A 19088-nucleotide genomic window follows, 5' to 3' on the forward strand; every position below is an offset into this window, starting at 1 on the left:
ACAAGAAAAGTAGAACAAGCATTAAGGGAAAACAAAGGATTTAAATCAGCAGCCATGAGCAGTAATACATAAAAACAAATGATACTGAAACTGAAGAATAGCGATGGTGTACTTATAAACAGCAGAGAAGGCATAATTCAAATAGCAGAAGACTACTATAGAGAATTATACAAGGAGCAAGGGAATGATACCAGCAGTGGGGAACATGGATTGCAAAGTAGCAACACATACGACATACCAGATATTCTTCCTGATGAGGTAGAACATGCATTGAAGAAAATGAAGAATCGGAAAGCCCCGGGGGAAGATGAAGTTACTGTAGAGTTGTTAAAATTGGGAGGAAGCGACATAACACAAAAACTGGCAAGGCTCTTCACAAAGTGCATTAGAAAAGGTGTGATGCCTAAGCAGTGGAATAATGCAATCATAGTTTTGCTGCATAAGAAAGGCGATAAATCAGAAATTGGAAATTATAGACCAATTAGCTTGTTATCCCATATCTACAAGTTGTTCACAAGGGTCATTACTAACAGATTAGAAAGAATACTTGATGAGAATCAACCAAAAGAGCAAGCTGGCTTTAGGACAGGATTCTCAACTATGGATCACCTTCACGTAATATCACAGCTAATGGAGAAAGCAAATGAATATAAAACACCATTATGCCTGGCATTTGTGGATTATGAAAAGGCATTTGACTCCATACAGCATAAGGCAATGTTTCAGGCACTGGAAAGACAAGGCATAGATACTCCATATATTATGATTTTGAAGAAAATATATGAGAGTGCTACATCCTTTATTAGACTAGACAAAGACAGTAGCAAATTTAAAATCGAGAAAGGAGTTCGACAAGGAGACACAATATCTCCGAAGCTGTTTACTGCTGCCCTTGAGGAAGCTTTCAGAAGATTAGACTGGTCGCAGAAAGGAGTCAATGTGAACGGAGAGTACCTAAACCATTTACGATTTGCAGATGACATTGTGGTCATAAGCCACGATCCCAAAGAATTAGAGGAAAATCTTAATCAGTTATGCACAGTTAGTAAGGATTTTGGACTAAAGATGAATATGGCTAAAACAAAAGTAATGATGAACAAGTATGCCATGGAAAGGGAAATAATGATTGAAGGAGCAGTAATTGAAAAGGTGGAGTCATATACTTATCTGGGACAAGTTATTAGCTGTAATAATGATAAATGGCTGGAAGTCAAGAGAAGAATAAATTTTGGATGGATAGCATTCAGGAAATATAGTCACATACTGAAGGGCAATATCCCAGTTTGTCTGAAACGTAAAATTATGAATCAATGTATACTCCCCACCATGACTTATGGAAGTGAAACTTGGGCACTCACCAAAAGAATGGAAGAGAAGCTAAGAACTACACAGCGAAGAATGGAACGTATTATATTGGGAATCAGACTGTTAGATAAGAAGAGAAACACATGGATTAGGCAGCAAACTCAAGTAACGGACATTCTTATCAAAACTAAAGAACTAAAATGGTCTTGGGCAGGACACATAGCTCGAAGACATGATGACAGATGGACTAAGAAAATAACAGAATGGTACCCAAGAGGAGCTAGAAGAAAACCTGGAAGACAAAGGCGGAGATGGATAGATGAAATTCATGAGTTTTTGAGTAGTAAATGGATGGCCAGTGCTCAAAACAGAAGGAACTGGAAAGTTGCTGGAGAGGCCTTCATCCTGCAGTGGATTGAAAATGGCTGATGATGAATCACACTATGTTTGGGCCCTGGTCCAATATTGTAAAGGTAAGTATAATTAGCTTTTTTGAACATTTATGTAAAAACAGAAAACTTTCAGAATAAATCATAAAAAGACTTTTGAAAGTTCAGGAGTAAAACAGACATAAGAATAGCATATATAAAAAACTTTATTTATCTACTGATATATCTGAGGGTGAAATAATTATTTCGGAATTGACAAGATGTTGTCATTCCAGAATTCTGCATTTTCTGAAATAAATGTATCATATCAATTCTAGTTTTATTGATATAATTATCTTATTTTTTTTTATCTACAAAAATATTTCGGTTGAACTTAAGTGATCTGCCCTTCCTTATACAGTAAAATCCCACTACAACAAACTTTTGGGGATGCCTAAATCATTTCATTGTAATGAATACCACAGAAAATTATTTTTAAAAGAACAATTATTTGGATAAATAAATTCTGCTACACTTTACTAATATATTTTAAGTAGTAATTTCTGCTTTATTTTACTTAATCAATATTTAAAATATATTTAAAATAAATATATTTAAAATCAATAATAATTAAAAAATGTCAAAATATGTACACAACAAGAGCAAAAATAAGTTATTCAGAGTTGTTTTGAGAGCACATTTTATTTATGAAATAATACCACACATTCAGAAATATGCTAAAATATACAACTTATTACTATTCACATATTAATAGTTAATTCCCCCCCCCCCCAACACACACACACCTGCATTAAAATATAAAATTGCTACTTTAACCATGGAGCGACAGCACTGGACCTGTGAGGTTCCTTTCAAAAATAATGAGCCTGTTTGACTGTTTACTGAAAGTAAAAAATCCAAGGTTTTCTGAACTTTAAATGCAAAACCTACCCCAAGTAAAACTTGGTAAGGGTTTTGAATTTTTTTTTTTTTTTTTAATCATTTTCATAGAGTAATAGTGATAGAAACCTATAAGGTTCTGAGCCACCACATTTGTTATATTTTTATGTCTTATTACTAGCAAGGTAATATGAAAGGTTTCAACAGATATTACAAAGCATTGAATTGTGTTTGTTTCTACTTCACGCTATTTATGGAACTCTCCCATATCTTCTAGAAACAATCTATCCATTTTGGATAACAGTGGTTCTAACAGTCTTCGATGAGGCATTTTTTTGAACAATTCATTTGAAAGATTCATTGTAATTTTTGAGGAATAACAAATGCATCATCATTCAAACATGAAAGGTGATATTCACTCACTGCAGAGAGTTACTAATTTTAATAATATTCAAATTGTGAGCATGTTATAGTGCAGCAAATTTGAAATAAGTTCTGAAAAAAAATTTTTAAATTGAAGAGAATCACAGAACTAATATATATATATATATATTTTTAAAACTATTTATATACTGTACATAAATGCATAAATAGTACACTTGAAATTTAGCACAGTTAACGGTTTTTCAAATTAGAAAATCAATGAGACCAACAATTTCAACTTTATATTATAAAACCTATAACTTTTTAATTTACAGCAAAATTAATTTTAACAAATAGATATTTATTTAAAGTATACCCAGTATAAAATAAAATAAAATAAAATATTTCAGTAGCTTTCGGAACTCGTGTCCCTTCGTCAACTGACAAATTTGAATACATTACAAGCAAAGTGTGGCACGTTACTCATTCGTCATTGTTGTAGCACGGACGTGTGCTGCCTTGCGCCAGTGATCATCCATCAATAAAACGGTTGTCTCCAGGATTGGATGTATACGCATGCCTTTCTGGCGATTTAATGCCTTAGGGTTGTTCATTATGTTTAGTGACTCTAGCCATAGGCGGTGGCGAAAGTGTCACGCGTGGTCCACTATCTCAAAGTCGCGCTTGGGGTCAAGATCGTGGTTGGTAGCCCAAAAATGTTCTGCAAGCGCGGACTGGTCAGTTTCGGCAAGCCGGATTGCTCTGTCGTGTTCCGTGAGGCAATCCTGGAGACGTCTCGATGTCTCACCTACGTAGCAACTGTTACAGGCCCTACAGGTGATACGGTACACTACATTGCTGCGTAAGACAGGTGTGACAGGGGTCTTCACACTGGAGACAAGTGAACGTAGGTTCCTACCTGGTAATTGTACACATTTGATGTTGTAACTTCTCAGGATCTTCGAGATACGTCCTGACACTCGTGGATAGTACGGAATGTAGGCGGATGATATGCCGACTTGCTTCGGAGGTCTTGGGTTGGAAGTAAGTTCTTGTGCCTGTAACAAGCATCTGTTTAGTACATGGGATGGATAACCGCATCTGGTTAGGTCCGCCTTCACACGGGAGATCTCGTTACATCTAATTGTGTCGGTGCTGGAATGGCTCCAGGCCCTGGAGAACAGGGTGCGGGCAGTGCTATTGAGATGGCTTGGAGCGTGGCCGGACCCGTAGTTGGTGAATTGATCGCACCACATGGGTTTGCGGTATACTGAGGTCTCTAGATGTGGGCCTACGCGATGCACTAGCACGTCCAGAAACGGGAGCGAACCGTCCACCTCTGATTCTACGGTAAACTTGATGAAATTGGATAGAGAGTTGAGGTATTCTAGTAGTACGGTTTCAGAACCACGTGGTATTATGGTAAAAATATCGTCGACATATCTACACCACGTTGTAATAGGTGTAGGTGGGTTCTGGTGTATCTGCTTCTCCAGATCTTCCATGGCGATGTTAGCTACTACAGTTCCGTAGTAGCTAACGTCGCCATGGAAGATCTGGAGAAGCAGATACACCAGAACCCACCTACACCTATTACAACGTGGTGTAGATATGTCGACGATATTTTTACCATAATACCACGTGGTTCTGAAACCGTACTACTAGAATACCTCAACTCTCTATCCAATTTCATCAAGTTTACCGTAGAATCAGAGGTGGACGGTTCGCTCCCGTTTCTGGACGTGCTAGTGCATCGCGTAGGCCCACATCTAGAGACCTCAGTATACCGCAAACCCATGTGGTGCGATCAATTCACCAACTATGGGTCCGGCCACGCTCCAAGCCATCTCAATAGCACTGCCCGCACCCTGTTCTCCAGGGCCTGGAGCCATTCCAGCACCGACACAATTAGACGTAACGAGATCTCCCGTGTGAAGGCGGACCTAATCAGATGCGGTTATCCATCCCATGTACTAAACAGATGCTTGTTACAGGCACAAGAACTTACTTCCAACCCAAGACCTCCGAAGCAAGTCGGCATATCATCCGCCTACATTCCGTACTATCCAGGAGTGTCAGGACGTATCTCGAAGATCCTGAGAAGTTACAACATCAAATGTGTACAATTACCAGGTAGGAACCTACGTTCACTTGTCTCCAGTGTGAAGACCCCTGTCACACCTGTCTTACGCAGCAATGTAGTGTACCGTATCATCTGTAGGGCCTGTAACAGTTGCTACGTAGGTGAGACATCGAGACGTCTCCAGGATCGCCTCACGGAACACGACAGAGCAATCCGGCTTGCCGAAACTGACCAGTCCGCGCTTGCAGAACATTTTTGGGCTACCAACCACGATCTTGACCCCAAGCGCGACTTTGAGATAGTGGACCACGCGTGACACTTTCGCCACCGCCTATGGCTAGAGTCACTAAACATAATGAACAACCCTAAGGCATTAAATCGCCAGAAAGGCATGCATATACATCCAATCCTGGAGACAACCGTTTTATTGATGGATGATCACTGGCGCAAGGCAGCACACGTCCGTGCTACAACAATGACGAATGAGTAACGTGCCACACTTTGCTTGTAATGTATTCAAATTTGTCAGTTGACGAAGGGACACGAGTTCCGAAAGCTACTGAAATATTTTATTTTATTTTATTTTATTTTATACCCAGTATACCCAGTATACTGGGTATACTTTAAATAAATATCTATTTGTTAAACTATGGACCCCAGTACTCCAGGCCCATTTGTCACTAAAATTAATTTTGTTTTTTTAAATGAAAGGTGTAAAAAAAAAAAATTTTTTTACATATTTAATTTTTTTATTAAAAGCAAAAAGTTTTGTAAAAGAATAAGAAAAGTTTACATAGAAAAGTTTACATGATACGCTCCAGAAATTAAAATTAAAACAATTAAAAATCTTACATTACAGTAAGAAATAATTAAAAATTAAATAAAAAATTAATTTAACGAAAAAAAATTGCAAAACGATTTTCCTTCCTGAAGTTGACAATGCTTTTAGACTATGTCGTGATTACAGGAATGAAAATTACCAAATAGGGGCGAGCGTAGAACTTAAATAGGGATTATTTGTCTTCGCGCATGCACGTAAAAGACCACGAATCGGAGATTAGATATGGCTGGCAAACATTAACAGAATTCTTATATAATTTAATTTCGACGATTTCTGCAATTAATAGTCTCGTATAATTACGTTGGACACTAAGTATTTTAGCCTCATTAAATAAAAAAAAGTGTTTTTCACTAACAGCATGAAAGGCTAATTCTGACGCTGCTGAAAGAGAAGCACGAACTGAGGCTGTGTGTTGATTAACACGAAAATTCAGAGGAAACCGTGTAGAATCCTGATGACAAGAGTCACAATCACCGCAAGAAATATTGTATACTAGGTCATTTATTTGTGTTGCGAACAAGGAAAGGACTGAGAGATTGTTCTGTATAGTGTGCAATTTCTGTATTGGCCTGGCTACAATTTTTAAATTCATTATCTTTAAAGAATCTGTTAAGTTGTTTGTGCCACTGTTCAACATATGGGATAAAAATAAAGTATTTTTTGATATTACTATTGTTGGTTGGTGTATTTTTTTGTATTCTATCCTTAGCTTTGTACCCTAATTCTGTCTATTGTAGCAAGTGGGTAACCCTTGTTTAAGAATATGCTGGTTAATATTTGTATTTCTGAGCCCAAAGCAGATTCTGTCATATTATAAATATTCAACAACAGAATCTGTTTTGGGCTCAGAAATATAAATATTAACCAGCATATTAATTATCAGGCAACACAGAAGCCTATGGTAGATATAAGCTAGTCTGTAATCAAGTCACAAAGGAGATGAGGCAAGTGAAGGCAGATTACCAGAAATCTTTGGCAAAGGATGCAAATAAAAACGGTAAAGACTTCTTTACTTATATAAACTCGAGAAGGAAGGGGATGAATCAGATTGGCCCACTTGATATCAATGGTTTGACAGTTGACGATCCTGTTCAAATAGCTGACAAACTGAATGAGTATTTTTCATCTACATTCAAACTTCATAAATTTTGTAGGGATGTGGAGAACAGAAGCTTATTAACAGGAAGTTAAATGATTTTGTGATAACTGAGAGCAAAGTAGAGAAGAAATCATTCAAGTTAAACATAAAAAAGGCACCTGGGGTGGGATGGGATCTATCCAGTTAAATTAAAGGAGGCAGCAAAGGAATTAAGCAAACTCTTATCCATAATTATGAAAGCATCGTTGGACTCAGGAGAGGTCCCCATGGACTGGAGATGTGCAAATGTATTCCCAATTCACAAAGGGAAATCAAAGGACGACACGAGTAATTATAAACCTGTTAGTTTAACTTCTGTTCCAGAGAAAATAATGGAGTCACTGGTTAAAAATGTATTGTAGGATCATCTAGACAAGACTGCAGTTATAGTTCAGACACAGCATGAGTTTGTTAAGGGGAGGTCTTGTCTGACCAATTTTATTGGATACTATGATATAGTTACAAAGGAATTGGATGCAAAAAAATAATTTTGATATCATATACTTGGATTTCAGGAAATCTTTTGATACTGTTGCATATGGAAAACTACTATACAAATTGGAGCAGTATGGCATTAAGGGAAAATTGATACAATGGATAAAGGTGTGGTTGAGTGGGAGAAGACAGAGTGGTTATCGACAAATACTGCTCTTCATGGACTAATGTTATTAGTGGAATCTCCCATGGTTCAGTGTTGGGCCCATTGTTGTTTTGTATATTTATCAATGATATTGATGAAGATATATCAGGCTTAATGTCCAAGTTTGCAGATGGTACCTAGGTTGGCAGGGTTGTTAACGACAGTATGCTACTGAAACAGGGTCTAGAAAATTTGGGCAGATCAGCTGAGAAGCGGCAACTGAAGTTTAACATTGACAAATGTAAAGTACTGCGCATATGGGTAGCAATAACCACAGAGTAACGTATCAATTGGATGGTACTACACTCAAGGTAATGGAGAATGAAAAGGACCTGGTGGTAATTGTGCAGTCAGATATGAAGTTTTCTGAGCAGTGCAAAAATGCTGCAAGAGTACGTGTTTGTCAATGATATACAGGAATTTTTCTAGGGAGTGATAAGGGGATGATTGTCCCCTTGCATAAGGCATTGGTCAGGCCACACCTTGGGTACAGTATACAGGTCTAGATGCCTCATTTTAGGAGAGAAGTAGAGCTGCTGAAATGAGTACAGAGAAGGGTAATAAACAAAAGGTTATTACAAAGAAAGGCTTAAGTTCTGCAAATTGCAGCATCTGGAGATTAGGCACCTGCAAGATGATATGATTGAGGTGTGTAAGACCTTGAATGGTTTGAGCAGGCTCAATGCTAATGGGATTCTTCCTCTTGCTCTGATTACAAACCTGAGGGGGCATAAACTTGAGGAAAGACAGTTGTAGAATAGATGTGCAGAAATTTGCCTTAGCCAGCAGGTGGTCGATTGCTGGAACAAAACTTTAATCTGCCATTGTGGAAGTTGATAGCTTAAATAAATTCAAGGAAGAAGTGAACAAACGTTTGGAGCGAATGGATGGGTGAAATGAAAGGGTTTTTTTCTTTTTTTTGGCTGATGCTGTTTAAGCTTGCTTTCTTGCACCATATAAATCTGCTTATGCTAATATTCTAGTATATTTTGTAATGCAAATTTCAAAACTTAAAGTTTATAGCAGGCTTATAGTATCAATTTTTTTTTTTTAACTCCAAAATATTCATTTCTGAAATTCTAATATACAAAGCACTGGTTACTGCTGATATAAGAAAAAAAACATTTAATTTGTTTTAAAATTGTTTTCCACTTGTTTAAAATTTGGTGTCTGTGAAATCGTGTTTTTTCACAATTAGTGTTCACAGCAAATAAGAGAAATTATCAGTTGACAAGAAAAATAAATACACCTTATAAGGAACATCCAAATGTTAATAATGTACAGCAAATGTATCTATACCAGTTAAAAGTACTTATTATCTAGCTAATAAAAACTTTACTTTATATATATATATATATATATATATATTTTTTTTTTTTATTAGCTAGGTCTCATTATCATCAAAATGACATTTTGTTATTTTGATGATAATAGGAGTTCCAAGTTCCATGAAATGACAGGTATTCAAACATCACTTCATGGTCATTGAGTTATTCGATTTCCTAGGTATAACAATACACCAATTGGTATCTTAACAAAGAGCAGCCGGTCAGACTGAATCATTCTGAAAGCTCAGTGTGTTACTAGAACATAAGCTTGACTAGTAATTTAAAATCACTGCAAGTAATAAATCAATGATATACTGCAGTAATTTAACACTGAAGGGAAGTGGTAGAAAAGTATCTTAAAATATTCTGAGAGTTATCTATATTCCTTTACGAAATTAAAGATAAATCTTACTCTATGCAGTAAATGCTTAAAGTTCCATTTTTCTCCACTTTGATTTACCTACACACCATGCTAATAAAAGAACAACTATGGTCAAACAAAGCAAACCTTTTCCTGATTATGGACCAATATTTTACAATTAAATACAAATTCAGCCAGAGATCACTAACAAAACCTGTTAGTACTTTTTTTTTTTTTTCAGGCAAACCTCAGTCACCTCAGCTCATAGCAGAGAATAAACAGTGCTCCTATTCAAATAGTGGCAACACTTTTTACCAATAATACTAATTTTAATTATTACCAGACACATTGGAATCTCCCTATATAACGGATATTTATATCTGTTTGGAAAAGAATATGAACTATGATCAAAAAGTTCAAGGACTGACTTTGTATTCTGAAAATGTGCAGTTGTAACAAGTTGTGATTTGTTCCAAAATTTGTTCCTGACTAATTCTAGACACAGCAACACACAAATCACTTATTTATCTGCATCATCAATGCCTGTGATGCCTGAATTACGGGCATTAAACAGAAGGTGTTTTATGTGTTTTGTCACATTTTAAAATAAGTGATTTTACTGTGCAGTGATTTTGCATCAATTTATTATTATTTTTTTAATTAGGGGAAGTGCAAAAGAAACACATAGGACATTAAAAACAGCTTTCAGAGATGAGTCTGTCATTTGAAGACTTTTCCATGGTTCGCTGTTGCCAACCCATACTTTGTTTCTGTCATCATTACTAGTGATGAATTGCGGTAAATGTCTATGATCAAAAAAAAAAAAAAAAAGACAGTCCTCCCAAATATGACTTTCTCCAAGGCTCAAAACAGCAAGACTATATCAATTAAATAAGATCGTGCTTATCATATTTTTTTGACTCACATAGGCACTGTTCATTATGAATTTGTATGGCAATTGCATAATGCTGTTTAATTAGCACTCAGAATTAGCACCACTCTGGATTTAACTCCCTCTGTTTCACCCATCCTCAAGCTGAAAGTCCCTTGAAAGATATAGATTTTCAGTAATCAGGATTGTTAGTTATTTGGTTTTAGGAACATTAGCAACTAAGGCCATATTGCTCCGTGAATATGCGGTGGTCATTCCCTAACCTTTCCGCCTCCTCCGTATTTGGTGGTGACGGGCTCGAACCCCAGTCTAATCAAGAAGCATGTGCTAAGCACTGCTGCTCCTTCCCACCTGGCTACAGAAGCGCCACTCAGTAATCAGGAAATTACTCAGAACACAACCAAGGAACTATTAGCAATTCTAAAAGAAGCCTATTGGGAATGCTTCCAGAAGCTGCAGAGCATTGGAATTGGCGAATACAGTGGCAAGGAGATAAATCCAAATAGCTTTTTTCCCAAATATTAATTCTGTCCTTGAACTTTCTGATTAACACACACACACACACACACACACACACACACACACACACACACACACACACACACACACACACACACACACCTCTTTTAGTCTTAATTTCAATATTAAATGGCACTAATGTCACACCAACCAATGTACTACAAATTTTACATTATAACTTACCCTAAACAAGTTCTCCAGAGGAGCATTTTCATCTTCAATTTGCTTTAGTACCCCTGCTGATATAAGATTTGTACAGAACTGTGAAGCTATTATTCTAAAATCTTGCTTACTTAGCAATGTATGAAGATAATTATCTTCAGAGAATGAGGAGCATAGCCAGTTGATCAACATCTGACCTAAGAAACATGCACAACCAATTGATTAAAAAGGTGGTTTATTTTTAATACTTTCCCTTTACAATGTTAGCAAAAGAAATATAATGGAATTTCTTTTCATAGTATAAGTATTTCAACTAATCAATAATATTTTTATAAAACAACGATTGCATTATAAAAATTAATGAAATACAATCCAAAATAGTTAATCACATAGATAGACTTAAATGCAAAGTGAGTATTAGTAGTGGAAAATATGATGCAAGGAAGCAAGTTTACATAGCATCACCAAAAGAAAAAAAAAAGTTACCCACTTCATTTGCCTGTCCCTTCTAATAACTTACTCTTACTTTCTGGTTGGAAGCAAATTTTCACATATCTATCTGCAGCCATTCTTTACCAATTTAAATGTATGGTGTATGTGTGTGTGTGATCCAAAGATAAGGATGGCATTTAGTTTACTCAATTAGTTTAAAGTCTTAACCACTTTAATCAGATATCATCACAGATGCCTAGTTTCCAAACACTGCAATTTACAGACCTCAAGTCTTCCTTGGTAAGAGTATCCCTTTTGTGTTCTAACTAACCTTTTTAATCTTCTCCACACTCATTCCAATAGATCTCATCCTTCCTAAATAAGCTTCCAAACTTGCATGCAGTACTCAAGTTGCAGTCCAATCACTATGTTATACAACAGGATACTCACCTCTGTTTTCCTGCTGCAAAATTTATTAAATCAGTGACAAAGTTCCATTGTCTGTTCTAGCAGCCTGCTGGCATCACTCAGAACTCGTCTTTTTCATCCTCCACTACATTGAGTACAGTGAGTATAGTACACAACTGGTGTGTATATCTGAGATTACTGCTATCCAAATATAGGACCTTGCACTTATCAATGTTAAACCTCAATTGCCACTTTTCAGCTCACCTCTCTTATTTATCAAAATCTTGTTAGAGTAGCATACCCTGATTGCTATCATACACCATATTTTATTTAATATTTAAATAAAATATTAAAAACAGTAAAGAGCACAGAGGAACTCTAATAATAACATTAGTCCATTAGTAAAGTCACTCTAGGTTCAGTTTTGGGCTCTTACTGTTTTCAAAATTTATTAATGATACTGATAAAAGTACATCAAATTCATTAAAATAATTATGTTCTTAAAGGATGCAAAAAAAGTCTTTAAAAAATTAAAATATATCCAATATTTGTTAAACTAAAACCATTAAAATGGAAATAAAAATGACAATCATTAATAGTAAATAGTACATTAGGCTGTTCTTAAAACATTATTATACAAAATAACAAAAATCTGCATTTAGAAATGTCAAAAATTAAAAACAGTAGTAATAGTGGCATGTGATGCAAGAAAGCAAAATGTATGAGCTTATGCAGCATCAGCAAAAAAAAAAAAAAAAAAAAAAAATCAAAAAATCACACCATTCCCCCCAAATGCCTGTTCAATTCCTCCTTAAATTTATTCAACCTATCAACTTCCACAACAGATGGAAGTTTGTTCCAGCAATTAACCACCCTCTGGCTAAAGGCAAATTTCCACACATCTATTCTACATCTGTCTTTTCTTAATTTGAATTTATGCCCCCTTAGATTCATAATCTGAACAAGTAGAAGGATCCCATCAGAATTCAGCGTGCTCAACCCATTCAAGGCCTTATACACCTCAATCAGATCACCGCACAGGTGCCTAGTCTCCAGCCAATGCAATTTGCAGAACTTAAGCCTCTCTTGGTAAGAGGCTCCCTTCATTCCCCTCACCAATCTTGTTGCCCTTCTCTGTACACGCTCAAGCAAATCTACATCCTTCCTAAAATGAGGCCTCCAGACCTGTACACAGTACTCAAGGCGTGGCCTGACCATTGCCTTATACAGAGGGACTATCACCTCCTTTTCCCTGCTAGCAAAATTCCTATATATCATTGACAAAACCCCATGACCTGCCCTGGCAGCCTGTCTGCATTGCTCAGAAAACTTCATATCTGACTGCACAATTACTCCCAGGTCTTTTTCATTTTCTACCAGTTGTTATAAATAGTCAATATTAAAAGGGCAACAAGATTAGTGAATGGCACAAAGGGTTGTTCTTAAAAAGAAAAGCTTAAGTTTTGCAAATTACAGTGTCTGGAAACTAGCTTGGTGATCTGATTGAGGTGTATAAAGCCTTCAATGGTTTGAGCATGCTCAATGCTGATGGGATTCTTCCTCTTGCTCAGAATAATTGCCTGAGAGAGCACATATTCAAATTGTGGAAAGACAGTTGTAGGATAGATGTGCAGACGTTTGCCTTTAGCCAGCAGATGGTTGATTGCTAGAACAAACTTCCATCTTCTGTCATTGTAGAAGTTGATAGCCTAAATAAATTCAAGGCAGAACTAGACAAACATTTGGAGTGAGTGGATGAGTGAAATGAGAAGGGTTTTTTTTTTTTTTTGGCTGATGCTGTATAAGCTTGCTTTCTTGCATCATGTGCTTTTACTAATGCAATGTTAAATATATATCCTAATCAAGAGCTAAGGTAAGAGAGTACAAGACTCTCCTGCTAGGATCAATGAAATATTAATTATGCTGAACCAAAATGTTCTTCAGGCACTTTTAGCTAATATCAAAAGATATTTACAAGGGCTGTTTAATAAAGAATGATCATAATTTTTTTTCATAACATACTTTTATAAATTATCCATATTTTGGCCATCTTTTTCAAAGTAGTCCCCATTTGATGAAATTCACTTACTCTGTTTCTGCCATTCTTCAAAAACATGGTGGAAAACATTTTTTGACATGCATTTGAGAATTGTATATGATGTCTTTACAACTTCTTCTGACGAGTGGAAATGTTTTTCCTTGCAGCTCCTTCTTTAACTTTGAAAATAAAAAAAAATTACAAGGTACAAGGTCAGGGCTATAGGGCAAACGAGGAACATATTTGACATTAATGCTGGCTAAGTACTAAATGACAGTACGAGCAATATGAGGTCTTGCATTGCTGTGATGATGCATCCACCCACCTGCATACAGTTGTGGTCGTTTTCAATGAATATGATCCCCGCAAAAAGTGTGGTACAGTTATGTAGAAAGATCTTGTAACAGCTGCATAACATGCTCGCAAACCATTCCTTGAATGTCAAAAAAAAGAGATAACCATAACCCATCCTGCAGAAGCCAACTTTTGCTTTTTTTCAGTGTTGGCAATGACACAGACTTCCAAACAGAGCTTTGTTGCTTACTCTCTTTGGTTCGAAATGAAGCCATGTCTCATCCGCCATTACCACCTTGGGCAGAACCTCGCCATCTTCAGTAACCATCTAGTTCAGCTCCTGACAAATCACCATGCAAACTTGCTGTTGCTCAGATGTGAATAGTCCTGGAACCTAGAGCACACAAACACATCATATACAAATGATCATGGAAAATACCATGTGTGTGTGTGTGCTTCCCACTGATATTCTTACCATCTCTGCCAGTTGCCTTACTGTTATACAACAATCTTCTCTCATGATTACAGAAGCAGTGGTTATGGTTTCCATGGTGACAGCAGTGGTTGGAGCTCCAGGACCACCAATTTTTGTGATTGAATCACATTCATCTTTAAACATTCTAAACCACCTGTGAGCTTTTCTATATGGAAGTGTAGGTTCACCATAAGCTCCTTTTAACATTTCATATGGTTCAGCTGATGTTTTCTTGAGACGGATACAAAATTTGGAGGAGCATACTGTTCCTCATGTGCAACATTCGTTGTTACATAGGTGGAACTGAACAGGCATAAACTCGACTGACCTCCACACTATGCACACAAGTCAACAGTTGCTATATGATGCAGCTTGGCTTGGTTTTAAATTCTGTAGCTCAGCTAGAAATTACAAGCAAATTATGATCCTCCTTTATTGAACAGGGTAACAAAATCAAATTGTAAGAGCTGATACAACATATTTAATTTTCAGAAAATGATTATAACATTTAATTTTCAGAAAATGATTATAACATTTAATTTTCAGAAAATGATTAGCTCCATTAACTAAGGAGCTTACTCCTAATGCCACATAATGTGACATTAGAAGCAAGTTAAATTATCTTTATTGCTGCTAAGTACAGTACAAGTACTATGAACAATAATACTCATCACAGCAAAATGGCCAGGAGTTACTACTACTCTCCATGGATACTGTTTATAAGTGGGGGTTACACAGAGTATTTCAAACTTAATGCCTAAATTTACTGATGATACAAAAAGCATGTTATTAATAAAATTATATCAGGACATGCTACTGTAATAAGAGCTAGATAAAGTAATCAAACTGGCTGAAAAATAGCAATTGATGAATAAATGCAAGGTAGCAAAATAACACAGAAAATCAATTGGGTAGCAGAATAACATAGCATTTGCGTGGTACCAAAATTCAAGGTGGCCAGTAAAAATGACCCATGGGTAATTGTACAGTTTAACATGAAGTCTTCTGAGTAGTGCAGACAGGCTGTTAGGACAGCTATGGAGTTCTGTCAATGACATACATGGAATTTTTTCAGCAAGAACAAAGAGGTGATTATGCCACTGTATAATTTGTGGTTAGGATACTGGAAACCTCATTTTATAAAATGATATAGATCTGTTTAAAGGGTGCACACAACTTGTTCAATGTTTGCAGACCTATCGGAAACAGGACATGATACAGCCAAGGATACTCTTACCAAGAAAGACTTCAGTTCTGTTAACTAGAGTATCTGGAAACTAGGTATCTCTGTTGACCTATTCAAGGCTTTAAGAGGTTTGAGTAAACTAAATGCCAATGGTATCTTCACTCTTACTTAGGTGACACACATACACACTTAAAACAACAGTTGCAAAATAGGTGTGTGGAATGCCTTCAGCCAGAGTGATTGTATAAATAAAACTTAAACCCTGGTGTTTTGGTGGAACACTTTGGCCACTTTAGAATCATGAACCAACTGTAAAGGCAGGTTGCACTGCTTTTGACCTGAATGATGACCGCTCCAACACAAAAAAAGTATGGCGTCAAAAAAGTGTTGAAAAGTGACTCAAGAAATATTGGGTCCTAAAAGGTCCTAAATTGCTGTAGTGACACAAGCAGAGAACTGTTCCGACAAATGCACTTTGAGTGGTGGAAGTTTCACTGTCATTTTCAAAGTACAGTACTCTTTCCCACAGGGATAAACATGATACATCGTTGGGGTACCAAATCTGTAATGATATCCAGATATGCTCTTACGTTTAAGGCACCCTCTGCTAGGATCGGGAGTCCAAGGTACTCAAGAAGATGGTTCCAGTGCCTCATGTGATTTCCTCCTATGTGCACTCTTCCATCACTGCTGAAAATTCGGGTGCAAATATCATAGTGCATGCTGGTGGATTCTGGCACTTAATTATGGTAAACAGGCAACTCGAAAGTTCTAATCACATAGGTTGGCATATATCTTTTTTGTTGTTAGCTAAGATAAGTTAATTAACAGACAGTTTTACAGACATGAACATAATGGTACAGCACAATATACATAATGTAAACTTAGTAGTGTAATATATACAGGATGTCTCAAAAATATTGGTACAAACGTTTAGGGGAGGTAGGTAACATCTAAAGGAATGTGAATCGCATAGGAACCCACAACTGGACACATCATGGGAAAGTAGTAGCAGAGGCACAAGAAGCAGAAATGACACAAGACAGTAATTAGTGGTAAACATTTATTTGACATAATATTAACAATTGACTACGAGATGGATGCATTTCATGATGTTACAACAGATGCTTGAAGGTTCCACCATGAGACACGATGCATGCGTGACACTGACGCAGGATGGATTGGCGGACACGGTCGAACACACTTTGACAGTAGCAGCAGGGCAGACGAGTCTCGCCATGAGATCCATTTCCATCTCCACAGGCGATTCATATACGATAGATTTGAGGGGCCCCCCACAGAAATAAATCAAGGCTCGATAAATCAGGTGAGCATGGGGGGCCAGGCAATGGGCCCACCACGGTCAATCCATCAACGTCCAAAACGCCTGTTCAAATGGTCACAAACACACCTTCCATAATGGGCAGGCGTCCCGTCATGATGAAACCAAATGTTGCATCTCACATTTGCTGGAACATCGTCAAGTAACCCTGGTAGAACTTGTTCCAGAAAGATCTGATATTTAGCAGAGTTCATGTGGGATGGTAACAAGTATGAGCCGACTAAGCCACCGACCATATCTGCCCACACGTTTATTGCGAAGCAATGTTGTGCTCCATGGGGGCACACACCCTGTGGGTTATCGTGAGCCCACACATGAGCATCGTGCTGATTGAATAAGCCTTTCCGAGTGAAATAAGCCTCATCCGTGAACAAAACATAGCCTGGAAAATTCAAGTCTTGTTGAACACTTCCTTGGAGAAACCACTGCGCAAAAGCCACACGTGCAGGATGACCTTGGGGGAGCAGTAACTGAACCCTTTGGAGATGAAAGGAATGTGAGGAATCATCGTGCCAGACACGCTGTACACTGCAACCAGACACTCCTAAGGCAGATGCAACGGCACGTGTGCTGGTAGTAGGATTATTCTGGACGGCATTCAACACACTTTATTCCATGGCGGGAGTTCGCGTCGAACGTGGTCTGCCCGCACTACTCCTGTTACCTCTAAATGACCCATAATCGCACAGATTTTGATGCACACGCGCAAACAAACGGTGGTCCGGTACATGTCTGTCTGGGAAGCGTTCTCCATAAATTCGTTGAGCGGCTCGTCCATTGACCTCTGCTAATCCATACACTAGGTGCATGTCTGCCAGCTCACAGTTCATATATCGATGCATGCTCTCGTACGGCGACTACTGCTTGAATGAGTAAACCAGAAATTTTCCCTCTCGCGAACTGATGAACAGCGCCGTGTACCGACTTACGGTGACGTTTCCGGTCATGGGTTCCTATGCGATTCACATTCCTTTAGATGTTACCTACCCCATAAACGTTTGTACCAATATTTTTGAGACACCCTGTATATATATAAAATTATTGCTGCACAATCTGTGAATACAGTAGTGTTATTACTGCATTTAGGTATCTATTAGTTTAAAGTAGTGTTCTCAAATTAAACTGAATTTAAACAGAAATCATGCTCAGACTAGAGTAACAAAGCTCAGTGCTGTGGTTCAGGGAAGAAATGAAGGGGCACAGCTCTCCTATGAATCATAGCCTTACAAAATATGCTACTTGTTCAATGTCTGCAGACCCATCTGAAGCTGGACATGATACAGCCAAGGAGTCTGTGTGTTCTGTGCAAAGAGTGAAAAAATTAGGCAAGGACTGTGTTCTGATTAGCATATATATATATATATATATATATATATTGCAATCAGTGAAAAGTTTTTCATGTATGCTTGATGCAATGCCCATAACAGCAACAATGCTAGTGGTTTAACATATGAGAGCTCAAAGAACAGGGTAGCTTTACAACAGGACGGCTACCCTTTAAGGAATTAAACTGGAGGCCCATCAAACTCTCAGATATCTACCTCAAAAGCTAGATCCTGCACTTTTGCATCAAGCAACAAAGTGGCAATCCCCAAAGCAGAATGTGTTGGTCCCACAGGAGATAATTATTGTCGATGACTCTATTCTCAGGGATACAGGAAATATATGGTGCAAAAGGAATAAATGAAATAGAAACAGGATACATCTGCCAGGGACAAAAGTTGACAACTCTGTAGAGCAAATATCATCTTTTAAGGAATACTATAGCACATGTTGGCACAAGTAATATTAAGAGTAGAATATGAGGGACTTACTTAACGAGTACAGGCCAATATTGACATGTTGGGATTAAATTGGAAAGTGTCTGCAATTCTGCTGACGAGAGGAGAAAGCTCATAAGATCTTCGTCAATAAATTCAGGCCAGGAGGGAGACTGCTCAAGGCTCTCAAGATGGGTCTTCAGCATGGGATGTGGCTGTTAACGAGAGAAACTTTTTACAGGGATGGGACACA

The 19088-nt window shown here is 37.4% G+C and overlaps 1 protein-coding gene across 1 annotated transcript in view; it reads right to left on the bottom strand.

Moving 5' to 3' along the window:
• LOC150084862 (uncharacterized) overlaps positions 1-19088 on the bottom strand; it is a 243598-nt gene that overhangs the window by 214105 nt on the left and 10405 nt on the right. Inside the window, exon 2 of the mRNA XM_090376371.1 lies at positions 10922-11097. Within this exon, the coding sequence (XP_090232497.1) occupies positions 10922-11097 (176 nt within the window). The remainder of the gene's footprint in view (positions 1-10921; positions 11098-19088) is intronic.

The sequence above is a fragment of the Mastigoproctus giganteus genome, chromosome 6 (genome assembly GCF_048544385.1).
Source record: "Mastigoproctus giganteus isolate SK-2022 chromosome 6, ASM4854438v1, whole genome shotgun sequence".
In the NCBI taxonomy this organism is placed as follows: domain Eukaryota; kingdom Metazoa; phylum Arthropoda; class Arachnida; order Uropygi; family Thelyphonidae; genus Mastigoproctus; species Mastigoproctus giganteus.